A 22,639-nucleotide genomic window follows, 5' to 3' on the forward strand; every position below is an offset into this window, starting at 1 on the left:
CAAAAAGGGGGGCGCGAAGATGTGAAAAAAAAAGAAAACAAGAATCGAAAATATGAAAAATACATCTATTGAAACCAAAACAAATTAACTTAAACTACATTCTGATACTAGAAAAATGAATATAGAGTTAGATAAATGTCGATAAAAGTTAAGTAGGTATAATAAAATATGCATCTATGATATATCATTCATTAAAAAAGAACAAATTGGTATTAGTGGGCTCCTTTCAAAAAAACGTTAGGGGGGGCGCGATTAAAACTGTTATGAAAACTCGAGTCGCAAATACTTAAAGGTTGAGAAACGCTGCTATAGGTACTGATAGCTGAGAATAAAAACTTTTAATTATATGTTTTCATCGAGAACGGAGATAACAAAATTCCAGATACAATGGGCTTCCTGATTTTTAACAATAAAGCAAGCAACATCGAAACATCCCTTAAAAAACAAATCTCAAATTACTTTGCATAATCCACATGTCGGTTATTCACTCATATGTTCACAACATCCACAACACGCATATTTTTTTGTCACCCATGAGAAGATTTTACAGAAATGGTTAATTTAGCAAAAAATATATATATGTGTGTGTGTTAGGAGTATTCTGAGCATACAGCTGGATAACTGACATTTGGATTATGCGACACGAGTAATCTGAGATTTTTACACGGATATTTTGAGATCATTTTTGGTTGTTAAAATCAGGTTGAAATTGAAGTACATCTGTTCTGCCTAGAAATGAAATTGACGGGCAAGGAAAAGGTAAACATTAGTCAAAAAGACACCCAAGTGTCAAAACTAGAAGGACCTTCATCTGTTCACTGAGTTCTGTCGGGCTGTTGTATACAGATAAGTGAGCGCTGGGTAACTTGTTTGCGAGATCTGCGAGATTCTCACACAAAACACTTTAGGCCGCTTGTTGTCGTCTGCCTTATTGAACATAGATACTGCAAGAGTGAGATTCTCATTTTAAATGTTATAATACAGATGAAATAATCGGTCTGAAATATTGGTAACATTTTCCAAACTGTTATTCTACTTAAATAATTTAATATCAAACTACTAGATCTGTATGATATTATAGATGCGTTTTCCGTAATCGATTTGTTGACGCTGTCTACAGTTCCAAAAAGTGCGAAATGTGAAAATATGGTCCTTAACATTAGAACTTCACAACAGTTTTGACAAGAACAGGCCATTCGGCCCAACAAAGCTCGTCAATCCTATCAGCATAATTTCTCCAAACATCGAGCTGACTTTTGAAAATTCCTAAAGTCCAACTGTCGACCACACCACTTGTTTTTCTGTTCTGTGAATCTATGAATATACACTTTCTAACATTTGGGCAAGTTACCTAACCAGCCTGATCTCCAACAGTAAAAAAATATAAAGAAACTCTTGTCTAGCATTACCATTTTGGTTAAAGGCAGCTGCTGAATTAATATAATTACATAAAATGGCATAACAGTCTTAAATTTTGTTTTACCAATCCAGTGAAGTGAGGGATGTAATAAAGTTGTCATGAACACTATTTTGTCTGCTTACGATATTGTGAAGATCTGACAAATGATTAGACTGCTTAAATAATTTCATAGCAAAACTATGAGAATTGTGATATATTACAAATGAGTTTTTCGTAAATCTTACGTTGCGAAGTGCAAAATGTCGAAAAGTGGTTCCGAGCATTAGAACATTACGAGAACAGGCCACTCGAGCCAAATAAGCTTGTCAATCCCATCGGATTAATTTCCTGAAACATCAAGATGATTTTCGGAGACTCCTAAAGTTCAGCTGTCGACCACGCTACTTGTTTATCTGTTCCATGAATCTATGGCTGTCAGTGTGAATATACACTTTCTAACATTTGTGCAAGTTACCAAACCAGCCCGATCTCCATCGGTAAAAAAATATAAAGAAACTCTTGTAAAGTATTTGCATCTCAGTTTAAATGTAGCTGCCAAATAAATATAATGAAGACGCAACATGGCATAACAGTCTTAGAATTTGCTTTTCCCAATCAGGGATGTGAGGGAAAGACGTTGTGAACACTACTTCATCTGCTACAGATATTGTGAAGATCTGACAAATGATTCGACTGCTTAAATAATTTAGTATCAAAAGTACGAGATTCACAAAATATTACTAACGAGTTTAACTTAATCGATTTTTTGACGCTGTGCAGATAAATATTTCAGATCACCATTCACACAGTTAAATGCATCTTGTGTAAAAGTCTCAGATTTGTGCTATTTCAATATGGGTCTAACTCACCTCGATGAAATGGGGGATAAAATAAAGATGTTGTGAAGGCGATGGTTGTGAAAATATGACAAATGATCAGACTACTTCAATAATTTCATATCAAAACTATGAGATTTGTGATATATTACAAACAAGTTTTTCATAATCGATTTGTTGATACTGTCTACAATTACAAAGTGCGAAATGTCGAAATGTGGTCCTGAACATTACACATTTTCAACAGTTTTTTACGAAAACAGGTCTTTCAGGTCAACAAAGCTCGTCAATCTCGTCAGATTAATTTCCCCAAACACACTGAGTTGACTTTCGAAGATCCCTCAAGGCATACTTCCTACCACACAACTTATTTATGTGGTCGATGATTCTACGGCTGTCTGTGAGAATATATTTTCTAATATTTTTGTAGGTAGCCTAACCAGGTTGATCTCCTGCTGTAAAAAAATAAAATATAAAGGAACACTTGTATAGTATTGCCATCTCGGTTAAAGGCTGCTGACAAATAAATAAAATGACATAACATGGCTTATATATATATATATATATATATATATATATATATATATATATATATATATATATATATATATATATATATATATATATTTTCCATTCAGAGATGAGAAGGAAATAATAAAGACGTCACGAACACTACTTCATCTTAAGATGTTGTGAAGATCTGACAAATGATCAGACTGCTTAAATAATTTAGTATCAAAAGTATGAGATTCATAAAATATTACTAACGAGTTTAACGGTTTGTTGATGATATGCCCATAAATATTTCAGATCACACTTTACGCAGTTAAATGCGCTTTGTGTTAAAGTCCCAGACTTGTGCTGTTTAAACTTGGGTCTAACTTGCCTCACTGAATAAGATGGTCGTGCATTTGTCTCGTCGTTCTGAAACGACATTCGTACGACAGTTCGACAGGCACTGTGGCGCATTCAGTTCTGCACTTGAGCAGAAGTATTTGTCACGTAGCCTTCTGTAAAAATGAGTGTACTGTACGTCAATATCACGTTTTATGGAGACGATCAGTCACAACTGATCGATCACAGGAAGCATGACAAGAAGAGCCGTAAAAAGGCACTCTAACAATAAACTCCTTTTGGCAGTGAATTGACTTTACAGTTTCTGCAGCAAAACTTCTCGCCTAAGAGAGAAGCTTCGTAAAATTTTGATGAAGGCCTGGAATACAATAACAGCAAACCTTATACCAAGAATATTTACATTTATAGTAAAAAAAAATAAAATAAAGCACAGCACAAGCGTAAATGTCATTTATAGATTTTTTTTTGGATTTACTTGTAAACATAATTTCTTATAAAGAAAAAAAAAATGAGAGTGTCCTCACGTTCAATGTCTCTTACATGCATTTTGTCTTTGTTTGTACAATATAAGAAAACTTTAAGGCACGTCCGCCAACTATCAGACGTTTCATCAAACTGTGCCAGAGACGGGTTGGAACAGGTGCAGTCTCCTAATTGGCTGGCGTTGAAGTCCAATCTCCTTATTGGCTGTGAAGTCCAATCCTTTTTTTTTCGTAAATTGATTTTTATTTAAAAAAATACAACAAAACAACAACAATAAAAATAATCCTATCAAGGAGTTAGTCCATGTCTTTGTTTAAGGCCATCAGGTTCTTTGTGTACTGTTGCTGACAGAGGTAAGGCTTTTTTTCTTAAGACATTCAACAAGGCTGGAAGATCAGTTAGTCATTTAAATGAGATTACATACGATTCCTGCAGTTACACGTGTATGATTGTTTTCCTTGGTTGCATATTTCATGTGTTTTAATAAGTCACTGTGCTTTGGAGATTTCTTTTTTTCCTTTTCCAGGATGATTTCAGTAATTCCTGGGATAGCTTGAAACTTTATGCATGGCTGTGAATGGAGGTGCTTGAAAGATCGTTCCTTATGATTTCATTTACTGTTGAGAGAGAGAAAAGAAGAAACACAACATTAATTATGAGCAGCGTAAGCCATCACAAAATATGAGGTTGTGAAAAGAAAGAAACCGCCGAGTCACATCAGAAGAAACACAACATTAGTTGTGAACAGCTTAACCCGTTACAAAGTCTGTCGTCGTGGAAAGAAACCGCCGAGTCACATCGAGAGAAACGCAACATTAATTATGAGCAGCGTAACCCATCAAAAAGACTTGCATTGTATAAAGAAAGAAACTGCTGAGTCAGATTGGAAGAAACACAACATTAATACTGAGCAATGTAAACTGTTATAAAATATGAGATTGTGAAAAGAAAGAAACCACTGAGTCACATCAGAAGAAACACATTAGTTGTGAGTTTGCGTAACACGTTACAAAGTCTGTCGTCGTGGAAAGAAACTGCCGAGTCACATCAGAAGAAACACAACATTAATTATGAGCAGCGTAACACGTTACAAATTCTGTCACTGTGAAAAGAAGGAAACTGCTGAGTCAGATTGGAAGAAACACAACATTAATATTTAGCAACGTAAACTGTTACAAAATATGAGGTTGTGAAAAGAAAGAAACCGCTGAGTTGCATTGAAAGAATCACAACATTAATCGTGAGCAGCGTAGCCCGTTACAAAGTCTGTCGTTGTGAAATGAAAAAAACTGGTGAGTCAACATCGAAAGAAGCACAACATTAATTGCGAGCAGTGTAACCCGTTACAAAGTGTGTCGTCGTGAAAAAAAACCTGCCGAGTCACATCAAAAGAAACGCAACATTAATTATGAGCAGCGTAACCCGTGACAAAGTCTGTCGTTGTGGAAAGAAACCTGCCGAGTCACATCGAGAGAAATGCAACATTAATTATGAGCAGCGTAACCCGTCAAAAAGACTTGCATTGTGTAAAGAAAGAAACTGCTGAGTCAGATTGGAAGAAACACAATATTAATATTGAGCAATGTAAACTGTTACAAAATATGAGATTGTGAAGAGAAAGAAACCGCTGAGTCACATCAGAAGAAACACATTAGTTGTGAGTTTCCGTAACAAGTTACAAAGTCTGTCGTCGTGGAAAGAAACTGTCGAGTCACATCAGAAGAAACACAACATTAATTATGAGCAGCGTAACAGGTTACAAATTCTGTCAATGTGAAAAGAAGGAAACTGCTGAGTCAGATTGGAAGAAACACAACATTAATATTTAGCAACGTAAACTGTTACAAAATATGAGGTTGTGAAAAGAAAGAAACCGCTGAATTGCATCGAAAGAATCACAACATTAATCGTGAGCAGCGTAACCCGTTACAAAGTCTGTCGTCGTGAAAAGAAAAAAACTGGTGAGTCAACATCGAAAGAAGCACAATATTAATTGCGAGCAGTGTAACTCGTTACAAAGTCTGTCGCCGTGGAAAGAAACCGCCGAGTCACATTGAAAGAAACGCAACATTAATTATGAGCAGCGTAACTCGTGACAAAGTCTGTCGTTGTGGAAAGAAACCGCTGAGTCACATCGAGAGAAATGCAACATTAATTATGAACAGCGTAACCCGTCAAAAAGACTTGCATTGTGTAAAGAAAGAAACTGCTGAGTCAGACTGGAAGAAACATAATATTAATATTGAGCAATGTAAACTGTTACAAAATATGAGATTGTGAAAAGAAAGAAACCGCTGAGTCACATCAGAAGAAACACATTAGTTGTGAGTTTGCGTAACACGTTACAAAGTCTGTCATCATGGAAAGAAACCGCCAAGTCACATCAGAAGAAACACAACATTAATTATGAGCAGCGTAACACGTTACAAATTCTGTCAATGTGAAAAGAAGGAAACTGCTGAGTCAGATTGGAAGAAACACAACATTAATATTTAGCAATGTAAACTGTTACAAAATATGAGGTTGTGAAAAGAAAGAAACCGCTGAATTGCATCGAAAGAATCACAACATTAATCATGAGCACCGTAACCCGTTACAAAGTCTGTCGTCGTGAAAAGAAAGAAACTGCTGATTCACATCGAAAGAAACACAACATTAATTGTGAGCAGCGTAACCCATTTCAAAGTCTGTCGTTGTAAAAAGAAACCGCTGAGTCACATCGAAAGAAACAAAACATCCATTGTGAGTCGTATAACCCGTTACAAAGTCTGTCGTCGTGAAAAGAAACCGCTGAGTCATATGAAAAGAAACAAAACATTAATTATGAGCAGCGTAAGCTGTTACAAAGTCAGTTGTGAAAAGAAACTGCCGAGTCAGACTGGAAGAAACACAACATTTATTATGAGCAGTGTAACCTGTTGCAATATACACGAGGATGCGAAAAGAGAGAAACTGCTGAGTCTCATCGAAAGAAACACAGGTCTCGTTATAGATTTCTAGTGCATTTTAACAAAAAACAACTGAAAGTTAATTTTTATTCCCATTGTTTTCCATCAGCTGTTCTCGGTACTGTAGACTTGCTTACCGAAGGTCCCCATTGCACTTGTGCTCCACCACACTACTTGGTTTTGTATGGCATGTTAATAGGGTTCTCCGAGTGAAGAAGAACTTACCCTTAACGAGTTTCTAACTGTGTCCCCGTGTTCTTGCTGAACACGCTTAATTCCGGGCATCTTGGGCTTGAACTAGAGCGTGTTAAGTCAGAAATACAGCCAAAAGCTCAACCACTTGTAGCGGATTCACGCACAGGGCTGAGAATGTAAGCAATAATAGTGCGGGTTTTGTACTCCGCCTAGCGCCAGACACGCAAACTAACTTGCACGCTGCCCTGAAATTTGAAGTTATGCTCCAATTTTTAATTTTTTCACTTATTTAAATATTTTTTCATTATTTGGACATGCACGTTTGCATCTTTAAAAGTTTGTAACTTGAAGGTTCGTATGTAGGGGACTTAGTGTTACGTGAAAGAATAAATTGGAGGTACAGTCGACCCTTGATATACGACCGGCCTGACATGCGAACAACTTGATTTACAACCAAAATTTTTATTTTAATTTACGACCAACATCTTGCGTTACGACCCGAATGCAGTCACGTGTATCCGCTTGCGCGATTGTAAACAAACAACCGAGAGCATTTGTAAGCGTCAGTCGGAACCCAGATACATGCGTTTGTGGACGCAATTTTGGTCAGTGCAGTAATTTATCTATATATATAATTCACTAAGACCATGGCAAGCAAGACACATAATTTCTAAGGAAGGAAGAGAAGGTAACGAATGTAAAGAAAGCGATCACAATCGAAACGAAGAAGGAAATTGTGTGGAAATATGAGAGTGCTGTTCGTGTGACCGATCTCGCTAATATGTACAGCATGTCGAAATCCACCATCTCGACAATTTTACAAAGAAAAGATTTGCATAAGGAGGCTCCTTCTAAACAATAACCACCTTTCATTTCATTCTCCTCCTCCTCCCTTCCTGCAGCCCAAAGATGTCCAATTAAATGGTGCGTACAGTATGAAATTGTTGTTTCTGGTAGGCTAGGCACTTTTTATAACTTTTTGGTTAGTACATTAGAAAAATTATTGGTGTTTTGGTAAATTATGCACATTATACAACCCTTTTTTTATTATGAAAAGGTTAAGTAAGTGTTGCAGTGGGACGTTCAGAACGCATTATGGGTATTTCCATTATTTCTTATGGGAAAAATAGTCTTGACTTACAACCAACTTGAGTTACAACCAGCCCTCGCGAACAAATTGAGTTCGTAAGTCAAGGGTCTACTGTAACAGAAGTTAAGTATTTTGGTTTGCAGTGCATTTTGATATATACTTCATACGCTTTTGTTTGCAAATGTCATGAAGACAACTACTGAAATGGTAAAGATATACCAGGAGAAGGTGGATGTCATATACAAAATGTACTAAGAGATATTAAAAGAACAAGACTGAACAATAGTCACAGACACGGGAATTTCAAGGATAATATCTAAACCAGAAAGATACAAGAAGAACAAGATTATGATAAAATAGACTTTTATTTAAGTTATCTGGGGTTGTAAGCCAACAATCCAATCCGAGTAAATGTCAGGTGATGTGTTTACATTACTCAGCACTATTATGTAAATTCAGTTGTTTATAAAAATAGACCCCTGTCCTTATTTCTTTGGCCATTTTGTAACAGACTGCTGTGATGAATGCTCCCTCTTCAGCATTTGCTATAAGAGCAAATAAAGGACACAACGGACAAGTTTCCTCCTGCCTGATTTTGTGACTCGAAGAAGTTGTATCAAACTTGTCCTAGTAGAGAATAAGTTGCTTTCTTCAAATAACAATTTAATTTTTTCCACAGTAGCAGCTCCTAACAGTAGAAAAGTGCAACTACAGATGTTAGGGACTGAGGGACTGAGGGAGTTATTGTTACATAAATGTGCCCGTTGTTAAGTCTAAATGCTACTCGGTGTGTGTCTGTCTATCTCACGATTCATTACAGCATATTTAACACGAGAGTACTTTTAGATATTAGCCGATTCACCGCACACATAATGTGAGTAGTGTTAAGAAGGGTACAAATGTAGAAATAGTAAACTAACTTTTGTTATTGAAGTTGTACACTCGTTAATTTAAAGTCTCAGACCGGTGTGTTTGTGTGGATTTTGCCTACCTGTGCGAGTTGTTCACCGCTTTCCTACCACATCCCACAGAGGTGGTGGTGGTTCACTGTGAGCCCTGTGATGGACTGGCACCCCGTCTAGGCCTTGTGCCTGCTGCTGCCCTCATCACCCTGAACCTGTTAATTGAGTCTGCTGATCTGCATGTCATCTCATTCAGGCATCTCAGGTTCAATCCTATTTGACTCGGTGTCTCAACAACAAAATGAATGGATCCGCATCAGGCGTCTTGTGAATCTACAGTGGATCCAAAACGCATTCAGTCCCCTTCACTTTCTCCCCACTTTATTATGTTGTACATTTCATTTTACATGGACCATCAATTTACATTTGATAGCCCATAACGATAAAGTGAAGGAATGTTTGCAGAAAGGTTTGCAAATTCATTAAAACTCAAAAATCGATATCTTCCAGTTCCTAGAAGAGTTCAAACCCTTTGCTGGGGCACTGCAAATTGTGGTCAGGTCCATCCTATTTGACATGTTTCTAGAACTTGATTGGAGTCAAATTGAATTGATTGGTCATCGTTGAGGAAGGCACGCATGGACCTGTGTGTTCAGGCAAGCATATCAAGCCTCAACCAAGCCATGATGTCCAAGCAACTCTCCCCATAGACCTTTGTGGTCAAATTGTGGTGAGTCATAGATGAGTGTGACGGCGTAACACCATTTGTAAAACTTTAGAGGGTTCTGAAGAACATGGTGACCTCAATAATTGTGAAGTGGAAGAAGCTTTGAGCTTTCAGGACCCTTCAAAGATCTGACCATCATGTCAAACATGAGTAACTGTGCAAGAAGGATTTTCATCTGAGAGATGATTGAGAACCCACCGGTCATCTAACAGAGCTTCATAAAGCCTCTGCTGAAATGGGAAAACCTGTTGCAAGGACGACCATCTCAGAAGTACTCCATCATTCAGGCATTTATGGAGTCTCCAGTTTGGAGTTTGCCAAACGGGAGTAAGAGGACACAAAGAGCATGCGGAAAAAGATTTGCAAAAATTGAACTCCAAGCACAATGTCTGGAAAAGATCAGGCACTGTTCATCCCCTGCCAAATACCATCTCTACTGTGAAGAAGGAAGGTGGGCAGCATCATGTTATGGGGGTGCAGGGATAGGAAAAGTGGTTAGAACTGAGGAAAGGATGAATGCAGTCAAATCCACAAAGTTCTTTGAAGAAAACCTCAGACTGGGGTGACAGTTCACCTACCAGCACATCAATGACAACCAAGCCTACAGCCAAGACAATGCTGGGGTTGCTTTGGGACAAGTCTCTGAGTGTCCTTGAGTGGCCCAGCCCCAGCCCAGAACAAAACCCTATGTGTGGAGAGACCTGAAGATGGCAGTTGACAGACACTCCCCATCCATTCTAATGGAGCTGGAGAGAATCTACCATGGGATACACTGCCCAAATTCAGGTGGGCAAGGCTTGTTGAGATGAGAAGACTCAAAGATTGAACTGCTGCCAAAGGGGCTTCAACAAACTCCTGAATTAAAGGTCTGAAGACTTGTACAAATGAGAGATTTCCATTTTTGATTATGTTTTCACTTTGTCAGGATGGGTTATTGAGCGTAGACCTAACCCTAACCCTAACCCTAACCCTAAATTTATCCATTTAAAATTAAATCTACCACACAATAAAGTGAGCAGAAAGCGATGGAGCCCGAATACTTTCTGAATCCCCTGTATACAAGGCTTGCATGGCATACTCCTTCAGTCCGGCTACACCATGGAGTGACCATTACATCAGCCTGAGCGTTGGAGGAAGTATTTCTTATCTCCTCCAGTGCCTCCATACTCGGTACCCCTAATCCAAAGGACGCAGGAAGGATTATCTCATACTATCTGGCAGTGAGAACCTTTGTGCCTGTTTTCCTTAGAGATGCCGCTCTTTTCTCTTCCTCCTGCAAAATGTCAACCCCTTCATTTTCCCACACTTCAAACAAGAGCCGTTTATCAGTTGTGATTCTTGGCAGTCAAGGAGGAAATGGCTGGACATGGCAGGAGCCAACCGAAGCTAAACAAAACAGCGGCACGTCTATTTTCCTTGATGTCCACGCTGATAAATGAAAATGTCACGGCTGAGGCGATGGCTGCGTTTACAAATCCTTTACTCGATGACCTAAATTGGGGAGAAGTCACACGGAGAAACTAAGCTGTGCTTCTTGAGCCTGGTGCTGCAGGTTTCCTTTTTCCTGTCACCGGGGTTGGCGCAGATTACGGGACCGGTCCTGCTCTTCTGATTCTTGAGAGGCGAGGCCAGTGGGTCAGTCATGCCTGGCAGGCTCAGACAACGAGAACATGCAGAACTGAGCACCATTCTCCTGGCTCTTTAGCTCACCTGCCTACTGGAGGTGGCTGTGCCACAGGTGCCAGGGTGGGATAGATGTTTTACAGACCCCTTTGAGGTTGAATGCTTTGTTCTCAAGCTCCTTTGCCACGTACTGGCGTATTTCTTTTTACTTATTTCATTTTCTTATATTGGTTAGGGTCAAAGTGACAACATGCCAGGCCAACTGTTACCCCAGCAGGGTTCTGATGTGAGATGTGCAGGCTGACCCAGTGCTAGGGTGTTGCCTCCAGTGGGTTTTGTTAGATAAATGAAAAGATACAATATCTGCTTACTGTTCTATTAAATTGAATTCAGTTATTTAAATCAGTTTTTTCTTGGACTGCAGTCTTCACTGAGTGCAAGCTCAGAATGCTCAGAATGATTTACAAATACAATATGAAAAGAGTAAAGTCAAAAACTCACTCCGTTCATTGGAAATAACGCCTCAGGGCAACAGGGAAGAGGGAAACAGAAATTAGACTCATTGGTTAAACACGTGGGAACTAAAGTCACGTAAATATATAGACATATTAACAGAAGAAATGAGATAAGTAGAGGAAAGCAAAAAGTTCAACCGTCCATCCTTATTATGGGAACCTTCTGTCTCCTGCACTGCTCTGCATGGAATACGATAGTAATTTGTAGGCAAAATCCCTAATGGACTATAATTATACATATGAAAGGCACTATAAAACAGATAGATAGATAGATCCTAATTTTAGTATAGAAGGCAGGATAGATAGATAGATAGATAGATAGATAGATAGATAGATAGATAGATAGATAGATAGATAGATAGATAGATAGATAGATAGATAGATAGATAGATAGATAGATCCTAATTTTAGTATAGATAGATAGATAGATAGATAGATAGATAGATAGATAGATAGATAGATAGATAGATAGATAGATCCTAATTTTAGTATAGTAGGCAAGATAGATAGATAGATAGATAGATAGATAGATAGATAGATAGATAGATAGATAGATAGATAGATAGATAGATAGATAGATAGATAGCTGCGGTGGGTTGGCGCCCTGCCCAGGATTGTTTCCTGCCCTGTGTTGGCTGGGATTGGCTCCAGCAGACCCCCGTGACCCTGTGTTCGGATTCAGCGGGTTGGAAAATAGATGGATGGATGGATAGATAGATAGATAGATAGACAGACACGAAAGGCACTAAATAATAGATAGACAGATAGATAGATAGATAGATAGATAGATAGATAGATAGATAGATAGATAGATAGATAGATAGATAGATAGATTTAGATGTGTGCCCAAAGAGTGTATTTGGGTGTCCTAATCCGGTAGGAATGACAGGGTTGGGAACCCCAGTGTTGACAGCCTTTCTAATTTTACTTTATTAGAACAGAGTGCCTCACTGTGACTGCTTTTTAGTGTTTATTCAAGTCAGAGGTTTTTCTTTCCTTTAAGTTTTTGGCCCTTTAGTCATACTGGCTTGTATTTGAGAGGGGCTGCTATCTACTATTCTACAATAATATTTATTTACTAATTGATTGAATTTCTGTAAAAAGTCAAATTCTCCCTAAACAAAGTATCTATCTATCTATCTATCTATCTATCTATCTATCTATCTATCTATCTATCTATCTATCTATCTATCTATCTATCTATCTATCTATCTATCTATCTATCTATCTATCTATCTATCTATGATGTATATAGTGCCTTTCCTATCTATCTCTGCATCTTTCATTGAGATATGTGAAGAAAACTTAAGTATCTAGAGAATCAAACCTAATAGTGCCAAGGACGAATACTCCAACTCCACAGAGAATGTGCATTTGAACCCGCGTGTCTTGGAGCCGTGAGGGGGCACTCAAATGCACTCAACTACGATGCCACCTCTCGAGCTCTACAAAGTGCCAACTGCCTTGCCCCTGTCTCTTCCGCCATTGCATTTGTAGGACACTTTCAACCTGCTTTTCTGTTGTCTGCCTGCCATTTAAAAGGCAGGTTGGTGTGTTTAAGCTTTTATTTATTTATTTCAAATCAGTTTACATTTTCCCAAAACAATGCTTTGTACCGCACTGAACAACAGCATCTTGCTGAAAGGCAGACTTTAAAAAAATAAATAAATAAATGAATGAATGCCTATTTTTACCTAAAGAGACTCTTGCTTGTAACTCCAGGCACCTCTGCCAGTTTATTACTTTGTGTGTTGACACCTACCTCTAACCGCAGGGTTTTATTTTTATCTACTAATACTTTCCATTTTCAAGTTCATGTTTTCCACTGACACAATAAAAGGAAAAAAAAAAAGACAGAAAAAAACAGCAAAGCCGAGCCACCAGTCACTTTGAGGCAGAGCTTTGCCCGTACCTGCCGGTGCTTCACTCCCTAAGAAATGCAGCGAGCCACTGAAACAGGATGTGGCGACTGTTAGATCACAAAAAAGACACACAAGGCAGTGCGGACTATTTATAGCTAACTGATGCTGCTGTTAAATATATGCGAGCCATCTCAAGAGAGAGCTGCTTGTGCTTCAAGTGCAAACCGCAAACCCCTTTGTGTTGTTTTTGTTGAAAAGGAGTATTCTATTAATAGAAAATATTTGTTGCAAAACAAACACGTTGAAGGGGCAGCAAGTACTTGCATCTCGTATGCTCATCAGCTTTGGCGCCCGAGTCGAGTACACACCACTTCATTAATGGCAGGTATAAACCGAGGGGCGTGCCATCCGGGGGGTCAATTTCCTGCCTTATGCCTGATGCTGCCGGGAGGGGATCTGGTGCCCATGACCCCTGTATTGACTAAGAGAATGAAGGATGGGTATGTGAATGTTGTTGGGCCGGGCTGACGTCTCCTCCATAGTTTCCTTCTGGTGGGCTTCCAGGAGAGGACTCGCTTCTGGAAACCAATGTGTGGATGATGATTGGTTCAGCACTGCCACCCAACCAGCTCCATGCCACTGGGTTCAAACTGCACTTTGGTTACTATGTGGAATTTGCATACACACTCCTGGGTCTGCATGGATGATATGAGTGATAAGTTAACTGACAGCTCGTTTAACTGCTTCTAAACCCAATCAATGAATCGTGCGCCAGTGTGCAAACAGGGCCTGACTAAACTGTGCCCAGCAGCCAAGAGGTCACCCACCTGAAGCTAAGCCTGTTCAGGCCCAGCCAGTACTTGGACGGGAGACCATCTAGGAAAAGCTGGGGTTGCTGCTGGAAGAGGTGTTGGTGAGGCTGGCAGGGAGCGCTTAACCTGTGGTCTGAATGTGGAACCCAATCCTGCCAGTGCAGTGACGGGGACACCTGTGATGTAAAAATGGCACCGTCCCTCAGATGAGATGTTAAAACTGAGGTCCTGACTTGATTGATCATAAAGATGTCCCTGATGTCCAGGCTAAATTGCCCACTATGGCCTAGTCATTCTGGCCCCCTAATCACCCCCCTGTTTCTAACTGGCTATCACTCTCTCTCTCTCTTTCTCACCCCTTCACCACCTAACAGCTCGTGTGTGGTGAGCATACTGGCATAAAAAGGGCCGCCGTCGCATCATGGTGGTTGAAGTGGCTCCCCACTCACTATATTAAGCGCTTTGAGTAGTAAGAAAAGTGCTCGAGTTGCTGCTGGAAGAGGAGTTGGAAAAGCCAGCAAGGGGCACTTACCCTGTGGTCTGCATGTGGAACCCATTGCTGCCAGTGCATTGACGGGGGACACTTATTCTGTAAAAATGGCACCGTCCTTCTGATGACATGTAAAACTGAGGTCCTGACTCTCTGTGGTCTTTAAACATCTCTGGGCATCCTTCGTAAAGAGTAGGGGGTATCCCGATGTCCAGGCTAAATTGCCCACCATGGACTAGTCATTCTGGCCCCCTAATCATCCCCTGCCTCTGATTGAGTATTTCTCTCACCCCTTTGCCACCTAGCAGCTCATGTGTGGTGAGCATACTGACACAAAAATGGCTGCCATCGCATCATCCTGGTGGGTGCTACACATTGGTGGTGGGTGAAGTGGCTCCCCACTTATTACTATCACACGGTGTCCCGGTGGTTAAGGCCTACAATCCAATCAGAGCCATGAGTCCAAATCCTGGCCCTACAGGTTTGTGATATGGTGGGACTACAGCACATGCATTTTAAATAAAGAGATAATACGCTCGCATTTTTGGGTGGGGTGTAGTTAGCATGGCGCAGCAGCCCCAAAGGCAGATGTGGGGGTGGGCGATCTAGCGTTTCATGTGAGCATGACCTGTTACCTCATTAGTACCAGCGCCATGATCGCCGCACCTGCCGAAAAGGGAAGTGAGGTGCGAGGGGAGATAAAAGAGAAAGGAAAGAACGAAGGCGCGGAGGTTTAAAAGGAAGGAAAGGAGAAAAGGGGCAGGAATGGGACGAAGTGAGAGGGGATGCGGGCAGTTGGCATAAGTGAGCCCCCCAGTCGAGAAGCGTTCAAGAGGGTCTTTTTTGGGAAAAGGAAAAAAAAAAAAAAACACGGAGAGAACGTGTAAACTCCACAAGATCAGCCGCTGGATTTGAACCTGAGTTCTTCTTGAGACAACCACTTGATCACGAAAAAAGTGCGCCTACGATAAAGCAGAATTCTAGTTAAGGGGTCAACTCGGGGGGAAAAAAAACAAAAACTGAATGGTGATAAATACGCTTGTGCTTGAAGGCAAACAACTCGCTAGAGTACAAGATTAGGAGAAAATTACAGTAAAAGAAGACGAGAACTGGACATGCAGAAAAACGCTGGCAAGTGAAACGGGGGAATGCAGGTAATGAGAGTAAAGTGCACTAAATGTTAGGGAACTGATTGTAATGGGAGTATTAAATGACATCACTGGAAAGGCAAATCGGCACAGCCGAGGGCCAGTGTGCCCGCTAACTTAATGTGCGAGTGTGTTTCTAATCTGTGTGCGCCCTTTGTGGCGGCACTGTGAGGCATCGTTTATGAAAGACAATCCTTGTGCTCTAAACAAGACTAAACCTCGGCTAAACGATTTCTTTCAAGAAGCCGGGCTCTTTAAGGGGCTCCTTTTTTTTTTTTTTTTTGCTTTTGCCTTTAATGCAGCCGCAGTAACATATCGCCTTGATCTGCTGGGCAGGCCTCCTGAATTAGAACAACACAAGTGCCACGTTGGGCCACATGGGCACCCTGGCACTGAAACTTTTAATCTGGCATAGATAGACAGAAAGATAGACATGAAAGGGACTATATAATAGATAGATAGATAGATAGATAGATAGATAGATAGATAGATAGATAGATAGATAGATAGATAGATAGATAGATAGATAGATAGATAGATAGATAGATTCTAATTTTGGTATAGTAGGCAGGATAGATAGATAGATAGATAGATAGATAGATAGATAGATAGATAGATAGATAGATAGATAGATAGATAGATAGATAGATAGATAGATAGATAGATAGATAGATAGATAGATAGATAGGGCAGAAACAATATAAAATGTAGATATAAAGGGCACTCTACAGTGGACAGATATGAAAAGGCCTATATAAGGTGGGCACCCCGGCACTTCTAATTGTAATGCAGGTTGCTTTTAAAGCATTCATTGATATATCTCACTGTGAAAGGCAAAGTCACTTCAAGGAATACAATTTAATGAATGGATTGAAAGAGAGGTATTAGGCATCACCATTAAGACAGCATTCACACAGAACTACTGAACACATAAGGGGACATGCGAGTATATAATGCACAGTGTTGTCAAGATGGGAACAACATGAACAAACTCAGCCATACTTTAGTCATACAGTTGGCATAAGTATTTGTTAGCAGATCGATGCCATGTGCTTTTACAAATTAACGGAGTCCCATTTAATCAAAAAAATTATCCTGTCATGTGCCCACCCTGCATATATAGACTGTGGCTCTTGTAACACGGTGTAATGAACTGGGATATTATAAAGGTAGGCAATCAAAGTGAAATTATGCTGTTTTACTATATATTTAATGTAGTTTGTGGGCTTAAAGATAAATATGAAAGGCACTATATAATAGATAGATAGATAGATCCTAATTTTAGTATAGTAGGCAGGATAGATAGATAGATAGATAGATAGATAGATAGATAGATAGATAGATAGATAGATAGATAGATAGATAGATAGATAGATAGATAGATAGATAGATAGATAGATAGATAGATGCTAATTTTAGTATAGTAGGCAGGATAGATAGATAGATAGATAGATAGATAGATAGATAGATAGATAGATAGATAGATAGATAGATAGATAGATAGATAGATAGATAGATAGATAGATAGATAGATAGATAGGGGGAGCCTGTGGTCCCAGGAGGCAGAGTCCTGCAATTGTTTCATTATTCTGGAACCCCAACTGGGGAAAGGGAAAATCCACCATCCCAGTAGGGATTCCCATCCATCCCTATTGTTCATCTATTACTGCAGACTATCAGCCAGGTACCGTTACGTGTGTATGGCTTTGTCACATCAAACCCAAGAAGACCCCCAGGTTTGACCTGCTGCCAAAGTCCTGGGTTAAGGGTCTGAATACTTTCATATGAGTTTTTAATTTTTAATAAATTTGTAAAGTCCTAAAATCCTGTTTTCACTTGGATCGTTGTGGATTATTGAGTGTTGTTTGATGAAGTAAAAATGAATTGAAATGACTTTTGGCACAAAATGTGTAAAAAGTGAAGGGGTCCGAATACTTTGTCAAGGCGCTATACAGTACATACAGTGATGTTAACAGACAGGCCTTTCCCGAAACCGCTTTATTAAAAATGTCAATTCTGTAGCCCACTGGGCAAAGCTGCACTTGTTTCAGCGGCGTCAGTCGCACGAGACCACCGGCAGACGAAACACCAGCTGTCGGGGAGACGGTGATGCCAACCACTTTATCTCCTCTTACTGCAAGAACATCCGTTTGCTTTCTTTTCACATGGCAGCCGGTTTGCCCTGAAAGTGAAAATCCAACCCAGTGCAAACAAACAGTCAAGGTAGGAAAAATGTTCCATTGTAGTGCGCGTCCCTCATTTGTGTCAGCGCTATTCATCCGTGCCAAAGCGGAGCATACTCAGCTGGGAGGATCATGTTTTATTAAAGGCTGGCTGCTGCTACTTGTTGTCAGTCAGCTGCTGCTTTATCCTAGGCAGGCTTTCCAAAAATAGCATGCCCTGTGGCGATGGACCATTGTTGTTAACAAGATAAAAATAAGTTTTTGGTTCCGAACAGATCTCGTGCACTTGAAAGGATGAAAGATCGGACTTTTGTGTGCGCGCGTCACCGCTGAATGGAATGTTCGCAGGTTGGCTTTTTCCATGACTCCACTGTTATGTTCCAACACCTTGCGCTCCTGCCCGTGTTATTTAGGGAAGTCATTGTGTGCCAAGCCGGCTTTGAACTTCATTCCAGCAGCCCTGCCTGCCCGTGGCAGGCCACAGCACCTTCCCGATTTGGATCCACCCGAGCGCGTAATCACTCAGTAATCCATTTCATTAAAAGGATGAATTTGAAATTGTCTTCTACAAATCCTCACCTCGCCTCCAAAGTGACACATTTCTACAAATGTGCTGACTCACCAGAGCAGGTATTTGCAGGGAACTTCTGCCCACGGAATGAAGGTGGGCAGACACCCGGTCATGCTTGGTGGTCTGACTTGATTCTCTACCCGTGAGACCTCTGGCAGTGGTGGCTGGACTCGGTCCGCTCCATTGCTGTCCATCAGGAGGTCTCACGAGTAATTCATAATTTGGTCTTAATGTTCTCGCGTGGCCCAGCTAGAACCCAACTGAACATCTCTGGAAAGACCTGAAAGTAGCTGCCCACCGACCTTCTCCATTCAACTTGACAAAGCGCGAGGGGATCTCAGAACTGATGTGCTTCAGTAAAGCAACCAATGCGACCAGGGGTCTCGCGGGGCCAGGCATGACACTCAAACGAGAAAACACGTCTGGGGACAACAATGACAACCCGTTAGAAAAGTGTATAGTGAACAGCTGGGGAAATCCTGTGCTGCAAGGCTCCACCTAAAGGGCTTCTTCCTAAAATCTCCAGTCCGTGCATTTTAGCCCACCGTTGGGGTTTCAGGGAGAGAACAAGAAAAAAAAACCTGAACAAAGACAGCTAAAATTGCTGTCATCCATGCAGGAGTTCAGGAGTGCAAGATGACTGAAGCTTAATAATTAATTGACATGTTGTAATGAGCGTTGCGACAATGGAGACACACACACACACAGAGAGACCACCGCAACTACTGGGTGCCATACGTTTGAGAATTGCCTCTGTCTGCTATGGTATCTTTATGTCGTTTTAACTAATACATCACTATATGACCTAACAACAGCAAATTGAGCTTAGATAAGCATTGTGATCTACGGATGAACAACGTGTTAAAACGCTGCGGTTATTCTGTCACGGCATGTGACATTGCATTTCCAATTAGAGAGTGATGTTAATTGTTCTGACGTGCAGTCAGAAGGTGGACGTTGTGCAATCTCGTCTGTGCTTTACTCGTGTCATTAGGCAATGTCTTGATTCGGGTGTGTTGAGTCCTGAAATCCGCATCTCCTGTGGTTCTTCGTTACCCACCCTCTTAACGGCAGTCCTTCTGACGGAGTGTGACACGCCATTGCAGTTCATATTTTCACCAGCATAACTGCCAGTTCTTTAAAGCTCACATCGATTCCTACACTATCATCATAATGGTGAACAACACAGAGAGCTCTCACAGCACCTGCGATAATACATCGTTCACGCATGCCATTCGTCCATTGATGCCGTCGAACGCCACAGAGAGGTTTTTCCCTTGCATCAGAGTTATGACAAAGTACGCTTCTCTGCACATGCGTCACACATGTCTAATGGGGGTTGCTTGGAAGATGTTTTGACATCTCCTCGTAATCAGAAGCTTGGTGTCTGTTGGATCAGAATAACAAGAGCACTGCTTATCTTTGCAGTTCAAAATCCCCGACCCTACTTTGAGTCCCGCCTTCATGAGGCGTTGGATTGGTTTAGAAATGTGACACTCAGTGAGCCGTCTAATTGTTCCCACCCACTTTTAAGCAAAATTCACTCCTGGTTGTCTCCAATATCTTCTTATATAATACGCTACCGTGGCTGTCTGTTTGTCTGTCCAGGATTTTAAATCACCTGTAGCTCACAAACCCTTTGACCGATTGATTTGAAATTTGGTACACGTATACTACGTGACGTCTGCTGTCCACTTTCGAGGAGATGATTGACCTCCAAGGTTATTCCTCTTTGTATTTTTATTTTATATTATTCATAGAATCAACTCTCAGGCAGCGTTCCGCAGGTTCTCATCCCTATCACCTTCACTGTCACTTCCCCTACCTCTTCATATCTTAAATCATTCTTGAGGCAGATTGAAGACTAAGTGCCAGCTTAAGTGAAAAATTAAAGAAAACGTACAAGTAATTGCAAGACAAACCCTGACTTAATCAGTTTTAACGAAAAGATGGTGATGAAAGAAGAGAAGAAGCGGGCCACTAGGGTGGAGAAAAGAAGAGCTGCTCAGGAAGCAGCAAGCGCATCAACCTCTGAGCAAACGAATGATAAACGAACAGAGAAAGAGGAGGAAAACTAGGAATGCTCAAGTCAAGTGGATTCACTGCACGTTATCGTTAAAGCAGTGCGCCGTTTCTGGTACAATACATAACACACGTCTGGCTTCAGCGAGACTATACCTACAGCAACCTTCAAGTTTAGTCTCATTTTGTCCACTTTCTGCTACATTGATTTTACTGGCTATAACTTCATCAAGCTTCACTCAATAGTCAGATACCATCCTTCAAAACAACATTCAGACTTTACACATATACACACATGCACACATACTGTATATTACAGCAGAATAAGCTGCAAAACTCAGTCATGTTTTTACTGAAAATTGCACTATGAGTGTTTACTTGTGTCCATAGGTGTTGGAATAAACTTCCAAACACTGTGAAGTGTCAGCAAATGTGTCAGGAACACAGGGAAGAACATTGTTACCTCATATCGACAACTAATATGTCGAGTTTTACTGTTATGAAGCAATACAAAACTCATATGAAACTATTCAGACCCTTAACCCAGGACTTTGGCAGCAGTTCAAACCTGGGGGTCTTCTTGGGTTTGATGTGACAAGCTATATACATGTACAAGTACTTGGCTGATACTCTGCAGTAATGGATGAACAATATGGATGGTTGGGAATCCCTACTGGGATGGTGACTTCTCCCTTTTCTCAGTTGGGGTTTCAGAATAATGAAAGGATTGTGGGACCCTGCCTCCTGGGACCACTGGCTCCCCCTAGTACACTGGGCAGAGGCATCACCCTGGCATGGCTCCTGTTTGAACATTATATGGTGCCTTTATGTCTATCTATCTATCTATCTATCTATCTATCTATCTATCTATCTATCTATCTATCTATCTATCTATCTATCTATCTATCTATCTATCTATCTATCTATCTATCTATCTATCTATACCAAAATTAGGATCTATCTATCTATCTATCTATCTATCTATCTATCTATCTATCTATCTATCTATCTATCTATCTATCTATCTATCTATCTATCTATCTATCTATCTATCTATCTATCTATCTATCTATCTATCTATCTATCTATCTATCCTGCCTACTATACCAAAATTAGGATCTATCTATCTATCTATCTATCTATCTATCTATCTATCTATCTATCTATCTATCTATCTATCTATCTATCTATCTATCTATCTATCTATCTATCTATCCTGCCTACTATACCAAAATTAGGATCTATCTATCTATCTATCTATCTATCTATCTATCTATCTATCTATCTATCTATCTATCTATCTATCTATCTATCTATCTATCTATCTATCTATCATATAGTGCCTTTCACATCTATCTATCTATCTATCTATCTATCTATCTATCTATCTATCTATCTATCTATCTATTCTGCCTACTATACCAAAATTAGGATCTATCTATCTATCTATCTATCTATCTATCTATCTATCTATCTATCTATCTATCTATCTATCTATCTATCTATCTATCTATCTATCTATCTATCTATCTATCTATTATATAGTGCCTTTCACATCTATCTATCTATCTATCTATCTATCTATCTATCTATCTATCTATCTATCTATCTATCTATCTATCTATCTATCTATCTATCTATCTATCTATTATATATAGTGCCTTTCACATCTATCTATCTATCTATCTATCTATCTATCTATCTATCTATCTATCTATCTATCTATCTATCTATCTATACCAAAATTAGGATCTATCTATCTATCTATCTATTATATAGTGCCTTTCATATCTATCTATCTATCTATCTATGATATATATAGTGCCTTTCATATCCATTTATGTATCTTTCATTGAGATGTGGGAAGAAAATTTTAGCATCTTGAGAGTAACATTAACCCAGGGAGAATATGCAAGATATGTTAGATAGATAGATAGATAGATAGATAGATAGATAGATAGATAGATAGATAGATAGA

At 39.8% G+C, this 22,639-nt stretch overlaps 1 protein-coding gene across 1 annotated transcript in view; it reads right to left on the reverse strand.

The window, feature by feature from the left end:
• Positions 1 to 3,793: 3,793 nt before the first annotated feature.
• nfatc1 (nuclear factor of activated T cells 1) overlaps positions 3,794 to 22,639 on the reverse strand; it is a 221,768-nt gene continuing 202,922 nt past the window's right edge. Inside the window, 1 exon segment of the mRNA XM_051935707.1 lies at positions 3,794 to 4,190. Coding sequence (XP_051791667.1) covers positions 4,135 to 4,190 — 56 coding nt within the window. The 3' untranslated portion in view covers positions 3,794 to 4,134.

Source organism: Erpetoichthys calabaricus, chromosome 13 (genome assembly GCF_900747795.2).
Source record: "Erpetoichthys calabaricus chromosome 13, fErpCal1.3, whole genome shotgun sequence".
NCBI classification, from domain to species: domain Eukaryota; kingdom Metazoa; phylum Chordata; class Cladistia; order Polypteriformes; family Polypteridae; genus Erpetoichthys; species Erpetoichthys calabaricus.